General features: G+C 37.8%; 1 protein-coding gene across 1 annotated transcript in view; it reads right to left on the reverse strand.

Moving 5' to 3' along the window:
- Window positions 1-250: 250 nt before the first annotated feature.
- The window catches only part of LOC121517905 (chemokine-like protein TAFA-1), a 71,116-nt gene continuing 53,680 nt past the window's right edge, over window positions 251-17,686 (reverse strand). The window contains exons 2-5 of the mRNA XM_041800011.1: window positions 4,329-4,469; window positions 1,015-1,139; window positions 780-866; window positions 251-626 (exon numbers count right to left, since the gene is read on the reverse strand). Coding sequence (XP_041655945.1) covers window positions 834-866; window positions 1,015-1,139; window positions 4,329-4,469 — 299 coding nt within the window. The 3' untranslated portion in view covers window positions 251-626; window positions 780-833. The remainder of the gene's footprint in view (window positions 627-779; window positions 867-1,014; window positions 1,140-4,328; window positions 4,470-17,686) is intronic.

Consider the following 17,686-nt stretch of genomic DNA (forward strand, 5'->3'; position numbering starts at 1 on the left):
CAAACAAGTACCATACAAACTAATGGTAAAATGTACAGTATCAGGACACACAAGCTGTATTTGCATCCTTGAACTTTGGCTGTGTTTGGTTTATGTGGGGAGAGAAGAAGAGGAGGAAGAAAGATCAAGACTGCATTCAGGGATTCAAATGATCGTTTTTCACCACCTTAAATAAAGCTCATGTACACAAGAAAAGACAAACAATTTATGTACAGTATTTTTCATCTTACAATAATAAAAAAAAAGAAAATCCTGAGGGCTGTCAACTACAGTACTCGCTCATCCCAGTGTCCTTTGATGTATTCGTCTCCTGTTTGCCGCTTTGTGCCGCACATCTGTCTCGCTGATGTCTGAGGAAGAGACGTCAGATGCTCTCCAGATAATAATCCAAATGCACAGACTCGTCTCCATCTCAGAGTTGGAAGGAAATGATGAAAATCTATTCATTACAAGGTTATGATGAAGTTCCCCGCAGACAGCTTGGAGCCTCAGTATTTTCAGTAGCCTCGAGCAGGGATGTGCTTTATGTATTCTACATCTTTTTACACTTTAATCAGGGAAGTGTTCATGTTTCTTAAAGCAACAATAGGTTCATTGTCTTTGTTATAATTGGTCCTGTGACAATGCTGGAACAAGAAAGAGAAGCATTTCAAGACGATGTAAATATCACAGAGAATAACAGGGATTGCATGTTTTACCCTTTAAAAAGCTTAGCAATTAAATGAGCTGAGAGAAAATAATTAGCATACCGAATTCCAAGAATAAATGGAGGGGCTGACCTGCAGATTAACCTTCGCAGCAGAGGCGTTCCCTTGCATCTTTTCTGCCGAGTGTTAATATGTTGATGTCGTGTATGGCTGAGTGTTCTGACAAAAAAAAAGGAGAAAATTAAAGGGTTAGACCGTGTTTCTTACAAGTCAATTTCAGTAACTATGCAGTTCTGTTGATGCCACGGCGCTGTATATTTCTCTCCCACTGCTCCTTATTTCCCGCGGTCAAGAGAGGTTATCTCACCCTTGTGGTTTTGATCTTGTTGCCGGCGTAGCACATCCAGCCTGAGTTGTCAGGTAGCGTCTTGCATTCCTCCCCCTCCAGGCAAGGCTCCATCTCACACCACCACTTCCCAATTACTATGGATGCTACAGGCAATAAAAGAGAGGCGAAATAGTGATGCAGGTAGCTCTCACGCCAACAGAGTGCAAATCCAGATACTTGATCCTGGAGGTTTAAACATACTCTAGGTGTCCACTGATCGTATGACAGCGGCTGTTTTTCTCTGGCGCCTGCAGCAAGAGCTTATATGTTTTTATGAGGATGTTCTGTTTTAGCTGAATACATTTAGTGTATTTGAAGGATCATTTCATTTCTGCATTGATCAGAAGCAGAAAGACAGAGCAAAGTGTTCATCTGGATTTCTGTTAGTTTTAGAATAAGCATGAAGCTTCTTCTAAATTCTTCCTGGGGTTTAAGGGGGTCATGTTTTCAGTACTTTGCAGTATCATTTGTTTAACAGTGATCTAGCACTTCATGGTCAAGAGTATTAAAGAGTACCAAAGCTGTAAAAGAAATCTTCTGATCTTCAGTCATATTCTAACTAAAAGCCCCCAGTACCTAAGGCTATTTATGCAGTTTAGACAGTGTGTGGGAGTTTGCCTGCATTTTATTATGGTTTGAAACAAGAACAAACAATGTTACCCAGTATAGCCTTGGTTTCCAGTCTTTTTGTAGTGGAGATCTAAGAAAAGCTGAACCCCTCAACCCAAGGACACCTTTGGAGGAAAGATCTGACCCAGACACAATAACACCAATTTAAGACTGGGCATGTTTTACTGCATGCAGCCATGCCATCATGGCTTTCAATCGAATTTCCATCCATCTATCCATATCTGCCCATCCATCCATCCATACAACCTATCCAGCCATACAACAATCCAACCCAACCATCCATCCAACTCAGCCTCCATTTGCCACATCCAACCCAATCCAACCATCTATCTATCCATCCATCCATCATTACAACCATCCAACCCAACCATCCACCCATCTTACCATTCAATCTAACTATCTCTCCGACTAAGCTTACATTCAACCCATCCATCCATCCATCCATCCATCCATCCATCCATCCATCCATCCATCCATTCATTCATTCATCCATCCATCCATCCATCCATCCAACCATTCATTCATCCATCCATCCATCCACCCATCTAACTAAATAACAATCCAACGGAACCATCCATCCAACTCAATCTCCGTTTACCACATCCAACTGATCCATCCATCCACCTCAACCATCCATCCAACTAAGCCTCCATATGACACATCCAACCCAACCACTCATTTAAAACATTCAACCCAACCATCCAGCCTTTTATCCATCCATAGAACTATCCCGCCAAAACATCCATCCAACTATGCCTCTATTTAACGCATTCAATCCATCCATCCATCCATCCATCCATCCATCCATCCAACCTGTCCATCCATCCAACTAAGCCTTATAACAAAAAGTAAGGAAATTTGTGTTTGGTAAGACAATTTCTTTATTGTAACAATGCTTCTTTGTAATAAATCTTATGCCGCTGGAATGTCCGGTTATTTCCCTTTTAAATGGTGCCACATTTACAAGGAACATGCATTTGTAGGATGAGCAGCAGAGCTGAGTATGTGGGTTGCACCCATGTTAAATTTTCCAAATCTTCTCTGCCAATGTCAAACTGTTTATTTTGCCATTGTCTCTTGTTTGGACACCCCAGGAAAACTGTTTCCTCAACCTCTGTAACCAGCATACTCAGCTCTGCTGCTCATCCCACAAATGCATGTTCCTTGCAAACATGGCACCATTTAAAAGGGGAATAAACAGGCTTTCCAACATTATAAGATGCATTGCCAAGAAGAATTGTTACCAAAAAGAAATAATCTACCAAACACATATATCCTTACGTCTTGTGCAAGGTTTATATCAAGATTAGATGAGCACTAAAGACTACAGCCAGTGCAAAATGAAATTGTTAATGACAATACTTTATTGTTGGACAGCTGAAATTATCTCAGCTCATAGAAAATGACAGGATTAGTCCCAAAAAAAGTCATCAAACACTACTGATCTACTACAAAGAAGAGAAACCAAACAGATGCTAAAAACCCTCTTTATCACCCTATCCTCTGATATATCCCTCTTTTCAAAACAATTCACTATGATAACCAGATTTATGTGAGACTTTACACCTACTTAGAGGTAACAGATTTAACTTAAGCCTTCTTTGGGACTATCTCAGCTGGTGCAACACCTTTAATCTTAGTAGAGGGTAAACTCCGTCCTAAGTTAGACCATAACATTCAACGTCTGAACTTTGACATTGCTGGTGTGTTCATAGAAATTAGAGAATATCTTTAGGATGTGACATCAAAAGAAAATGAACTTCTGTGTGTCACATGTGCACTTCAGACAAAACTGCTGCCTACTCCAGTGCGGTTTCTTTCTAACGTGCCGTCACACATGAATAGGGAGGGTTGAACTGAAGCTTTTCGTTGAGTGAGTGGATGGGTAGGTGTGACTGTGACTTGACTTTAATGCACACCACATTTCTGCCATCAGGAGGGAAAATTGCCTTAAATACAGGGTAAGTAGACAGTAAATGGTTTGTAATGTGTGACTGAGGAAAAGAATCTGTCAGAGCTGACATCGAAAGACCTCAAATTCCCCCAGTCTGCTCAGAGATTGCAGTAATATTTGCAAAAGGATTTAAGATAAAAGCTGCAGGTGAGAGGTTTTGCTAAAGCCAATATGTGCTTTAGTTGTGTCAGAACCCAGCGCCAAATCCATTTCTTACAAGGGATTGAGCCTGTGTAGCAGACATTTGTCAAAGCCTATAAAAAACACCATGAAATACCTAAAAGGTTCCTATGTAATCAACAGCCAGTTTCTTCTGCATCCGTCTGATTTTTTATTCTTTCTCTACTCTTGCCTGGGGTGCGTTTGCCTGTCTGCTGTTTTCAGTAAAGCTTACCCCTGCGGGAACATACGGCTGACTGTCAACAACCAAATTTGGTCGTGACATTATCCCAGGTAATGTTAATCTTATCTGGGACAAGGTATTACATGTGGGCTTTTATTTCAGCAAAACTCTGTTTTTAAAAAGTGTTGCATTTTTATCTGGAAGGAATTTTCCTCTTTGTGTAACACAGACCATGTCTTGTTGAATTCAATATAAAAATGAAAAACATTCCTTTCCTGTGATAAAGCAGATTTAAGGTGCATTTTTCCTGCTGCAGCCTCTGGAAAGTAAAACATAATGTTGTATTTCACTCGTTCTGATACTCACCGTCTACACATGAAGGCCTGTTTCTCGTGGTTCCAGCCACCTTCCCCGGGAGACAAGAGCACTTGACCGTCTGCGACCGCTCCTCAATTCGATTCTTATTACAGCATCTGTGAGCAGCGATCACTTCACATGTGCCCCCCTCTGAAAAAGACAATAAAGGGCTTTAAGCTGGTGTCTCAGGGGTGATCACAAAGTCACATCTCAGTGTGTGGACTCTGGAGGCCACAAAGTAAACTGACAGCAGCATTAACTCAAACACAGTACCATTCTCTTTACCGAACTTTAGAGGGAATTCTGCATTATATCCTCCTGAGACCTGAGCTTCAGCTTGGAATGCATTTTTAGTTATTTGGGATTAGTAGGACCTGATAAATCTAAAAGCTCAGCATTTTCTTCGAACAGGAATTAGTTTTGACCAAAAATGGTGTCCACAAAACTACAGCAGGTCCAGGTCCTTCAGTCAGGAAAGGTGTCAGTCAGTCAGAGAGGTAAGGTGGAGTCATTTTTATTTTTATTTGGATGATGGGTCACAAGGACTTGTAAAAGCCAAGCATCAACAACATTCACACAAAAAGTTCAAAAGTTATTGGAAATTTTCCCTTCCAAAATCCACACAAATTCGCTGAATTTCAGTGAGAAATTCACCTAAAATTTCAGTGAAAATTCACAAGAATCCCTTGAAAAGTAAACCAAAATTTCTTCAACCATTCCCCAAATGTTTCAGTCAAACTTTATCACAAGGTCTGAAAATTCCAGTATATTTTTCCTTGACTATTCCATGTTAATCACTGAAATAAATGCCAAGAAAATTCTTCCAAATTTCAAATCATATTCCCCCCAAACTCTGATAAAATTCCCCAAAATGAACAAGTATTTTCCCCTAAATTCCCAAACATCCAAACACACCAATAAAAAAAGTTGAAAATTTTCAAGTACATGCCCCCAAATTCCCAAAAAATATTTACAAATAAATTTCCAAAAATTTCATGAAAAACCTAAGATCTTAAAGGTCACATGTTATGCAAAATACACCTTTTCAGGTTTTTCTAGTAAAAATATGTGCCCCTGACCTGCTCACAAGAACCAGAACCCCCCCGCCTTCAGAAAATGTGTGCTAAAACAAGCCTTTCTCAGATTTCCCCTCATGATGTCATATGGGGAGTTAGCACCACCCCCAGGTTCGGTTGCCCTCCTCTCATGATCCTCAGAGGTGGAGTCAGACAGCTCATTAACATTTAAAGTCACAGACACTGAAACAGCTCGTTCTGAGCTGAACAGAGAGTTTTTTAGACATCCAAAAATCCAATATTGGAGTGTTTTTTCAGCAACAGACTTCACTGGCATGTTTTGGGGACCTCTGAGACCAGTATAAACTAAAACTTGTCTTAAAAGGGTAAATTATTAGACCTTAACACCAGATTCAATGACAATCAAAATTCAATGTTAATTCAAAAAGAAAAATGTCAAATTGCCCTGAATTTCAAAGCAAATTCCCTCAAAATTTCTGTGTACAAAGTGTGCAAATAAATATCCTAAATTTCCATGACATCCCTACAAATTTCAATCCAAAAGTTACAAAACTATTTCCAAATCAAGTTCTCATAAAAAGACATATAAACCAAAAAAGTAAATCTCTCTCTCTGAAATAGAAAAACATATTCCCCAAATTTCCATGTAAATTCCTGAATAATGTCAAGTAAATTCCCTGAAATTTGGAACCAAATTTCCTCTGAAATTTCTTTAAATCAAGTTCCCAAAAAATGACGAATACATTTCCCATAATTCCATGAAAATGACTGAAAATTTCCACATAGATCCAAAGAAAACCAATGAAATTTCCATGAAAAAGCTTGAAATTTTAAAGGACACTCCGAATCTAGTTCCTAAAAAGGTTATAAATTTCCTAAACTTTCATGAAAATATCTAACGATTTAAAACCAAATTCTCCCAAAATTCAATCAAAATCCTAATAATCCTAATAGTAATAGTATACAAATAAATTTCCTAAATTTCCATGACAATATCTACAAATTTTAATCAAAATTCTCAAAAGTTACAAAACTATTTCCATGACAACGCTCATAAAAATGTGAAGCTTATCCCCCCTACCCCAAACTTCCAGTGAACCTCTCTAAAAGATATAAACATATCCCCAAAATTTCCATGAAGGTTCCTGAAATGTTCCGAGAAAATTCTCCAATAATTCCAAGCAAATTAATAAACTTTACAGACATTCTGGACAATTATCTCTTAATATCAAAATATAGCAGAAATGATTATGAGGCTAAAATGAAAGAACCTCATGTGGGGGTTTTAGGAGGATATTTAGCCTCCATTTTTTTTGTTGTTTTCCCCAAGAGGGACCGTATGAATAGTTCATATCACTACATTTCACTCACAGTGTCCTTCATACCCAGCAAAACTATGGCATTAATTAGATGTGAAGTTGATGATATAAATGACAACAACTGTGATGACCACCTAATCACTTTGAGTTTTTAAACTGAACAAAATAATTACCACAACTTTTCTTTTTGGACCCAGGGTGTTTTGGTGATTTGGAAGCCCGAGGCATAGAGCATTATCAGGCTTGTCTCTTTTTTGTTTAAAGCAAAATGGAGACAAGTTACCAAAGCAACTAAACCACATACCAGACATACAAAATAAGAGCAAGTTTAAGACAGTATTAAAGTGTAACTCAAATTCTCCTCAGCATCTAGACTCAAGGTCAGACTACGCCAGGACCCAAAAATCTGTGGTTTTATCTGAAGTATTGTGTCACAGTGAAAGACAATCAACAACACGCTGCCCAAATGTGTCAGTCCATGTAGAGCAGATCAATTCAAGCAGGAGGAGGAACATTCAAAAGATGTGTTCAATTTCATAATACAGCACAATGCACAAACTCCTGACTGTAAATCTAATCAAAAGCCACAGGCCATCAGTCAGTCAGAGGACACATGATGCAACTGCCAAAGGAAAATTCATTTTTGAGCGGATTATTTTTTAATGAAACCACACATCCCTTCTAGAAAACATAAACCCTTTAACTTCCTTATGTACTAACCCATAAAAGCAGAAAAATCACAGAGTAAAATTTGAAGTGAACAGCAGCCTGATAAAAGCAAAGTAATCTGTTGTTTACAAAATGTTCCTGCATGAACTCACAGCTTTCTCGTCTCGTCTCCAGCTGCGCTCCACTGTCGCTCCAGAAAGGCATCCAGTGGGCAAGGGTGAACAACGTCACCCGGAGCAAACCCGGATTATGCAGGTAAAGTATGTGGAATTTGTGGGTGAGACACCTATCTGCATTGCAATGTATTTTGAAACTGACTGCTTTGTGCTCTCAGACGTCCCCTCTTGCAGACCACTATTGTGAGACGCTGCATCTGTCACTACAAAAATACATGATAAGACAACATTACAAAACCTTTAACATTATAACCTTTAATAGAATGCTCTTTTTATTCTCGTATGTGCTTTGTTTATTTAGAATTTCCCCTTGTGGGACTAATAAAAGAATATCTTATCTCTTATCTTATCTTGTGGAATAGCTACATAGCTAATGTTACTAAAGTAAATGAAACAACATTAGCTTATGCTGTATTTGCGCAAGCTAACTTAGCTACGTTAGCATTAGCTATGCTTACTAAAGCTCAGATTGCCAAAGATAAAGCTAACCCACCTGGATTGAAATATGTAATGTTAACTACATAGCTAGCATAACTTTGTTAGCTTAAGCCAACACAGACAAAGCTCAAGCAAGCCACTGATCATGTAAGTCACAGGTGTCAAACTCAAGGCCTGGGGGCCAAATCCGGCCCGTGGAGCAGATAAATCTGGCCCGCAAGATGATCTCATATTTCTGTGCTAACTGGCCCATCAGTATGAGGTCTGCAGATTTCCTCAAGTATAAAAATGTGATTTCATCCTTGATGATTTAAGATATCCTTGTTAAGTCACAAAATCTGAAAAAGTAAGGAGTAAAAATATTTAGATAAGAAGTCGGGAATGTGGGAAAAGAAATTAATTTGTGTTTAAATTTCACATTTTCAATTTAGCATCCCACAATTAGGACTCAAACTAAGGATTTAGACTTTTAATTTTGTACTCTGAGCATTTGAACTCATAATTTTGATTTCTCATTTAATATTTTGAGCTTTAAGATTCATAATTCTAATTTTTAAGTGATATTTTTAATCATTAACCAATTATTCTGTATTTTACCTCATATTTTCAACTCCAAACTTTGACTTCATAATCCCATAGTTTGACCTTTTAGACTAAAAATTTAAAATTTTGAATTAAATTTTGACTTCTATTTTCATGATTACAAATTTTATTTCATATTTTGACTTTTTAAATTCATGATTCTGACTGTCTTTCTAATATGTTTGCCATGAAAATAAAAACATTATTTTATAATATCAATTTCATGCGTTGACCTTTTTGCTGCTCTATGTGCTTTTAATTGCCCCCCTGGGGACAAATAAAGTTTTTTAAATTGAACTGAATTGAATTTTGAACTAATAAATTTACTTTTCTCAGATTCTGAGCCTTTTAACTTATCTTTTTAACTTCATCAGTGCTTAGGTCTTTTTTTTAAATATTTTATTACCGGTGAAACAAGGTTGACAGTTATGGTTAAAAGGGTGACCCTGTTAGGCCCTCAGGTTAGACCTGAATCCAGAATCCGTCCCTTGCTGTGACTGAGTATGACCACCCCTGATGTAAGTACTTCTAAAACATGTCTATAAATAATGTAATCCCAGATCAGACCTCTGGCCTAATATCAGTTCTTCTGATTGTAAAATCTAATTTATGTCATTTCACTACACATGAATCCACTCCTTTGGTCTATGGATTTGATATTTACAGATCTACCTTGCTTCGCCTGATATTTTGAAATAATAGGCTTTTTGATGGGTTTGAAATCAGCAGACAGCCCAGGAATCCATGCCAGAAAATGTTTTGACAGGCAGGCTTGGTTTTCATGCAGTGGCCCCAGGCAATTGGCTACCAATGCCAATGTAAAATCACGATGATTACACTAAGTTTAATTGACTGCACTGACAAATTGCAGAAATTTTTTAGCAAGATAATACAATCAAAACAATTAAGGTTTAAATTGTTTCACTCAGGAAACTTTGATTTTGCTTGGTTGGAAGCTACATCTTTTAATTTTATTTCTCTTTAATATTTGATTTGGACGTTTATGACTTTATTATAGAGGAGGACAGAGGATAGTGGGGAATACCATGCAGTAAGGAACCAGGCAGGCAGCACACAAATTCATTTCCATCTTTTAGTGAATTCTGACTAATTTTTTTCTAAATATCTGTAATATCTTGAAAAAGATATTTCTTCTGGAATTTTCAGGTGAATGTGGGTGCCAGCTGCAACAACACCTGGCCATTCACCCTTTGTGTTTGTTTTCAATGTACACTGAATGAATATCTTTGAGTTTTGAACACTTTGACAAAGAATAGCACAACTTAAGATTTTATCTTGGTTATTGAAAAATCTGTGAAAATGTTCACTCTTTTCTGATACTCTCCAAACAAAAGAGCCATTATAAAAACCCTGACATGTTAATTGCTGATTTCAGACCATCACTGAATAAATCATAGAGTTGAAGTTACTGGCTACTTCTTAGAAAAAGACTAAAAATTTGATAAAGTACAAAAATACCCAGTTAAAGATTAAACTTGTGGCTTTTAAAATCTCATCACAGAGTTTCTGCCCGAAGGAAAATTATAAACCATGTAACACCACAACAGAACCCAAGAGCCAAACACTGCCACTGTAAACTGCTCCTTCACATTGATTTCTCAGAAATATATGGACACATCAGAAAACAACAACTTGCTGGAGAAATTTTTCTTTAACCTTTGTCCATAATAACCAGCTTAATGGTGGAATTCAGACTTTCTCCTACCAATGGGTAAGGAGGAGTTGATTTCCTTTTTTCAGTTCTTATGAAAGTAAAGGTGGAGTAGACTTTCAGAAGCTAATCTAGCAGGACTGCCCATTTGAGTGTCGACACCATGAATCAGATGGACTTTATCCACTTTAGCGGTACGACCAATATGCTACCAGTACTGACTTTTTTGCACAAACTTGGTCTCCCATCTCTTGGGGACCAAAAAGTGAAAAAATAATCATTCTGTGACAAAAAAAAAACTTTAAAAATATTCACATATTTACAAAAAAAGTCATTGCACTTCTTTTTATTGGCTCTAATTGTGCCATTATTCAAAGCAGCTCCTGTCTGCACTGACACAGAGTGACATAAAGGTGATACAAAATGGTGGATAGCCAGCAAAATGGTGGATTAACCGCTAGCAGCAGAAAGGATCAAGAATGGATTTAAAATTTTGATTAAAAATCATTCAACATCGGAGTTACCCAGAAAGTCGCCTGGGTTCCAGACTCACTAGAAAAGCTTCTGTAAGGGCTATGAAGGTGTAGACAGCGTCATTAGAGCAGCGCTGTGAGACAGTCACCACCCTCAGGATGTAAGTGACATAATTTGCCGGTACAACTCATTTTTACTGTTTTCAGGAATTTGCACACAACAGTAGGCTCAGTTTTGCTATGTTTGGTTAGGCTCTGTAGCTAAAGCTAATGCAGCTACTCTAGCTACGCAGTGAACCAGTGTATATCAAATCTCAAACTATTTTTAGTATACTGTATTTTAGTACACTTAAATGCAGTACAGAATCACTGAGGGTTAGCATTGTGATGGAAGTGACAAGTTATATGTAGACCTTAGGCAATGTTAACACAAATTTGATTGTTATTTTGACTCACTGTCAGATTCATGATATTTGTACATATATTTGTACATTATTCCCTTAAAGAAAACAAATTTATTTCGCATTAAAAACCTTTTTCTTGATTGGAATCTGCTGCTGTTGGTAAAGACACAGTAACTAGCTAGTGAATGCTAACATTAGCTAACGTGCTAGCATACTAACAATATTATTTAGGGTTCATGTTTTTTTTTGCAAATTTAGAGGCACCAGTAGTTTACTGCATTTAAGTATAGCTACTTCTAAGTGTGGACACACTTTGTACTCCAAATGTTTTATTTAGTACAGAAGAGTGTGCTTTGGGACATGCTGTTATCATGTAAGCTCTTATAGCTCTATTAGCTTTAGCTTAAGAAACATCACCTTTCACAAAAAAGAGCAAACGCTAACAAAGCTATGTTAGCTGTGAGTTAATAAAACTCTGTAGCTAAGTTAGCTAGTGTAAACATAGCTACAGTAAAATAGCTAAGTAGCTATCGTAACTACTTCAGCTTTGACAAACGCAGCTTGTAACCTTTCTTAGCCACATAAATAACCTAAACTAAAATAAATGTAGCTACTTTACCTTTAGCAAATGTAATATAAACTTACACAGCTAATGTAGCTGTGTTAGCTTTAGCTGTGTTAGTTTCATCTGAACATTTTCATGGAGGAAGGGTTATTTTTCTATAAGCAGACTGTTTAGTCAGCTTTACATCAAACATTTTATTATAAGTTACTGCAGGTCACGTTTTTAACTTTTTTAACTTTTAGTGTCCTAACCCTTACATTACTGGAACATTACTGGAAGTTTAATTTGCTTTTATTTTGAAAGTTACTTGTTCATTTCTGTCCTGACGGTGGTGGTTTCTGACAGATCTGCAGAGCAGGCATCTGAATACTCAGTACTTAGAGCAAACATTAAAAAAAAAAAAGTTTTACTTTTACTTGAGTAGATTTTACTTTTACTTAAGTGAAGTTATGATACTTTTACTTAAGTACAATATTCTTGTACTCTCTCCTCCTCTAAAAATAAAATATTGTATTAAAGGAGCTACACAGCTTTACTACTTGTAGACTTTGTTGAACACAATGTAAATCATCAAGCAGGAAGTCAGTTTAAGTCCCTTTCCTCTCTTGGAAATCCCCCAAACAGACTTCATCTTATGTACTGATGCGACTTTTATACTAGATGTTATCATTTCCTTTAAGTCAAGCCAAATCCTTGGAAAAGCTAACTTCTTTTCTGAAATAAGTGATGCATACCTCTTAAAAAACAAGCATTTTTATCCCAAGGTGACAAGGTAAGCATGCCAGTTTGGCATGTCATTACTTTAATAATCATTATAGACAGAAAACTGCATGAAAAGGTAGAATCTGTGCATAAGGGGCTCCTTTTGTGGCACTGAAAGTCTTCATTTCTTCTTGAGCTGTGGAGGCAGCAACACACTGGCCTAACGCCATTCAAAAATCATCAGCTTTCACTGGACAACAATCAAGCTCTCATTCATCTCTATCAAGAGACACTTTCAGTTAGTACAAAGAGCTATCCAGTCCTTGAAATTTCCCTCTCCTGATCCCTCAAGTTCTAGTTGGACTGTTAACAATGCCTGGCAGTTGTTAAAGGGAGGTTTGATCCTGATATCCTTTTTTTTGCTGATGTAACAGTTGGCTACCACAGAAGCTCTGAAAAATAAGCTGTCTTTAAAAGTGGACAAATTGACTTGAGATAATGGCTGATACAGTGATGTGTGAATAACAGTGGAGCTTGAAGATAGAGTTACTCAGTTAGTGACAGATCCAGTGAGTTTTGCATAAGCCTTATATAGGCTAAGTGTGTTAAAAATAAGGGTCCATTTTTAACATTTACTGTGGTCTGGTTTTTGGATATTCAGTATCCATTGTCTCTAGAGGAGAGGAAATAAAAACAGCATTTTGAATGGCAACTTTCACGACTCATGAATAACCCCATCGTTTAAAATGAAGACTATGAAAGTGTATAGAAAAATGCAGTTCCTCCAGTGTCCACTTGAGGCTGACTCCAAAACCAAAGAATCACTTTTAAATGCCATGTTAAAAAGCCAATTTTTAAGGCAGAAATTAACAGCTTTATGGCCCGCAAGACTTACAAGTTGCCTTAGCTCCAACTTTTTCCCTTCAAGAGACTGATCATAAGTAAGGTGGAGATAGAAAATGCAACCCCAATTCCAAAAAAGTTGGGGCGCTGTAAAATGTCAATAAAAACAAGATGCAATGGTTTGCAAATCTCACAATCCCGATTTTTATTCACAATAGAACATACACAACATATCAGATGTTGAAACTGATACATTTTACCATTTCACTAAAAAATATCAGCACATTTTGTTTTGATGACAGCAACACATCTCAGAAAAGTAGGGACGGGGCTACAAAAAACTGGAAAAGTAAGTAGCACTAATGAAAAACAGCAGCTGCGACTAATTTGGGTATCGGAGCCAGGTCAGTAACAAGACCGAGTATAAAAGGAACATTTCATGGAAGCAGAGTCTCTCAGAAGTAAAGACGGGAAGAGGCTCAACAATTATGCAAAAAACTGTTTGCAAATGAGAGAAAAATTTCAGAAAATGTTTCTTAATGTAAACTTCCAATAATCAATGTCTGTCAACACATTTTACTGTGCCATCCATAAATGCTAAAGCTATATCATGCTGCTGTCTTATATGGGCTAAATCTCATTTAAAATGGACTGAGACAAAATGGAAAACTGTTCTGTGGTCAGATATATCCAAATTTTAAAAATTAAAAAAATAAAATTCCATATATTTGGAAACCGTGCCCTGACCATCCAGCTTGTTATCAGCACACAGTTTAAAAGGCTGCATCTCTGATGGTATGGCGTTGCATTAGTACCTATGATGTCGGCAGCTTACTCCAGAAAGGAAGTACAGTCCCTAGTATCATCAAAAGATTCAGAGTATCTGGAGAAATCTCTGTGCGCAAGGGACAAGACCAAATGCCAATATTGGATGCTTGTCATCTTCAAGCCCTCAGGTAGCAACGGAATTAAGTTCATTTTAAATGGACTGAAGCAAAATGGAAAACTGTTCTGTGGTCAGATGAATCAAAATGTGATTTTTTTTTGGGGGGGGGGGGGGGATGCCATGCCCTGAGGGTTAAAGAGGAGAGGGACCATCCAGCTTGTTATCAGCACATGGTTCAAAAGCCTGTATCCTTGATGGTATAGGGTTGCATCAGTGCCTATGGCGTGGGTGGAAAGGCACTATAAATGCTGAAAAGCATATAGAGGTTTAAGAACAACATATGCTCCCATCTAGTCAACGTCTCTTTTAGGGAAGGCCTTGAATATTTCAGCAAGACAATGCTAAACCACATACTGCATCCGTCACAACACCATGGCTTCACAGTAGAAGAGTCCGGATGCTGAAATGGTCCACCTGCATTTGATGCATCATAAAATCTAGCAAAGAAGACCCAGGACTGTTGAGTAGCTAGAATCCTACATCAGACAAGAATGGGACAACATCCAGCAACTGGTCTCCTCACTTCTCAGACATTTATGGACTGCTGATAAAAGAAGATGCAATACTACACAATGGTAGACATGACCCTGTTTTGAGATGTGTTGCTACCATCAAATTGAAAAAGAGCTATTTTTTCATGAAATGGTAAAATGTCACAACTTCATCATCTAATATGTGATGTTTAATGTGAATAAAAGTCAGGCGTTTACACAGTGTCCCAACTTTTTGGGAACTAGGGTTGTACAATATTGTTGCCAACATCACTGGGCTTCACAAAACCTCCAGAGAAACCACATCACTGAGACTGCATTCATGTTTGTGTCTATGTGCAATAACCCCATTATTAAAAAAATTAAAGACCACAACAAAGTTAGCTGAACTGGAAGAAATGTGTGTTAGGTAAGAACTGTATTTTTCCATTTTAATCCTCTTGTGACCCCAAATATTTATTCTATGACCCTTAGAGGAGACTGCAGAACAGTAGACAACACTACCGAAAAACTATGCTGCACCTGAACTGCACAAAACTCTGAATTCTTTGAAAACAGGGCTACATAACAGCATCTCGTGCCCACTGTCCACATGCATTAATTCTTCAGATTGATTCTATGCAGTAAAGCTTGTGTAAATTATCACACAAGTGTTCTGTAAACAAGAATAATGCTCTGCACACGCTTAGAGTGAGCACAGCCCTGCAGCTCGTTGTATGTAAAATGTTGAAGATGAGGAGATGTGTGAGTGTGGCCCAAAAAAGAGACATCCAGTCACAGGAGGAGAGGCCTGCTTCAGGGCTATCATGAATATGAACATTGACTCCAGCATGCAATTATCACCAAACTAACGGCTATGGCCCAAAGCATGAGAGGACCGGACCGGTAACCTCAGCCCACCTCAACTGATGGCCTCTCCCACCCGCCGTGCTCAGACTCTCCACATATGAGAGCTGTGCAGCAAAGGGCCATCTGACAATTACACCCGTCAGCGTGACACAAGATCAAGGAGGTTGTAGAGAGATAGAGCGGTAAAAGAGCAGGGGGGTATGGAGCATTTTGCCGGCGAAGTGATTTGAAGTAATGTTTGACAATGAGCTGTGGGTTGTTGGAATGTGTCGTGGTGGCATTTGCATGCTGTATTTGAATATTTTTGGTGTTTAAAGCTGTCTTATGTGGGTATAAGGAAGCTTCTAAATGCAGCTGTGGACTCTCTTTGGAGAAAACCTGCTGCAGTTAGAAGAAGAAAACAACATCGAATAACTGCAGGGCAAGTACACATAATTCAATCAATATGGAAGTCAAACTGTGACACTGAATTAGTCTGTATTTCAACACTCCCTAATTAGCATCAGAATAAAAGACAACAGTTGCAAGAAGACATAAAAACATTTGTCTCCAGCTATTGTTTCTCCTTATAACATCATGTAGAGATGCTGATACAGTTAGTAAGCGCTTTAAAACTCCACATAAAGTTTTAATCACATTAAATAAATGATAAACGTTCACAGCCACAATTATCCCAATCAGTCCTTCCTCTTTTGTCTACATTATAGTTGTCAACTCAATAATGTTAGCACAAGAATATGTGTGCATTTATTGTTTCCACATGAATTTGTGTATTATGTATTTATTAGTAGCTGAGACACTTTCAAAAGTGTTCACAAGAATCCATTCATTATGGGCCCACATTAGCCACAAGCTAGTCACTCTAGATATTCTTTTGAGTGAAAAGAAACAGCAAAACTAGAGTAGGAACGCCTACTTTTGCAGCAGTAAACACTATATGGACAAAAGTATTTGGCCACACCTGTTAATTACTGAATTAAGGTGTTTCAATCAGACCTGTGTAGTGTAGTACTGTGGTCGAAGCCACCTTTGCAATAGGACAGTTTGTGAATTTCATCCCTGCTGGATATTCCACAGTCAACAGCAAGTGACATTAGAAATTGGAAGTGTTTAGGAACAACAGCAGCTTTTCAGGGTTTGGGCTAGGCCCCTTATCTCCAGTGAAGGACAGTCTTAATTCTTCAGTATACCAGGACATTTTAAACAATGCTATACTTCCAGCTTTGGCCCTTTTCTTTTCCAACATGACAGTGCCCTAGTACACAGAGCTAACTCCATAAAGACATGGTTTAATGAGTCAAGGATGGACTCATTTTTTGAGGGCGAACTGGAGATTGCAAGCCAGGCCTTCTCGTCCAACGTTGGTGCCTGACCTCATAAAAGCTCTACAGAATGAATGGGCACAAATTCCCTCCAAAGAACCGCGGAGGCTGTTATAGCTACAAAGAGGGGCCAAGTCAGCATTAAAGTAGGTATAATAATATCTAACATAACAGTCATATAACAGAATATAATAACATAACAGTCCCTGTTGGTGTAATGGCCAGATACTTTTGTCCATGTAGTGTATCTCTTAATTTCACCTTCAGAATTCCCAGAAAAATAATATAATTAATATTGACTCAAGTCTATCTGATCTTCAAGTTCAGACGAGTTTTTGAGTGTATTTACACAAGGTTTATTGTAAAAAATCAAAAAGCCAAACTTGTGTGTAGTTATGTTATTAATGCAATCTTAGATGTCCGTATGAGGCAGTGTGAAACTTAGAGCCAGAAAGCACTCATTCAAACAGAAAGACTTTCTGTCTCTACAAATGGACACTTCCAGCTTGACGTGAGAATTGAATAACTCAGTGAACAACTTCACTCATGGTGCAAACATGTTTCCCTCCAAAAACAACCGCAATAATCTATCAGAAACATGAACAAAGGAACCCCAGTAGTTATCACTGTAAAACAGGCAAAATCTAAACACATCTAGAACACATGTACACACTCCACCCAAGGGCATGATGGGAAAAATCTGCCTATATATCCCTATATTTGAAATGACTTGGTGGAGCTTAGATCAATTGACTCTACAGAGTTGGATTAACACTGAATGGATCAACAGTGTCAAGTAGTTCCAACACTGAAGACCATTTCACTCAGGATAGAGCTTAAATTACCTTTTGGAAGTTAAGTTGACTGAAATGCTTAAAA

This window comes from Cheilinus undulatus, linkage group 11 (assembly GCF_018320785.1).
Source record: "Cheilinus undulatus linkage group 11, ASM1832078v1, whole genome shotgun sequence".
Taxonomy (NCBI): domain Eukaryota; kingdom Metazoa; phylum Chordata; class Actinopteri; order Labriformes; family Labridae; genus Cheilinus; species Cheilinus undulatus.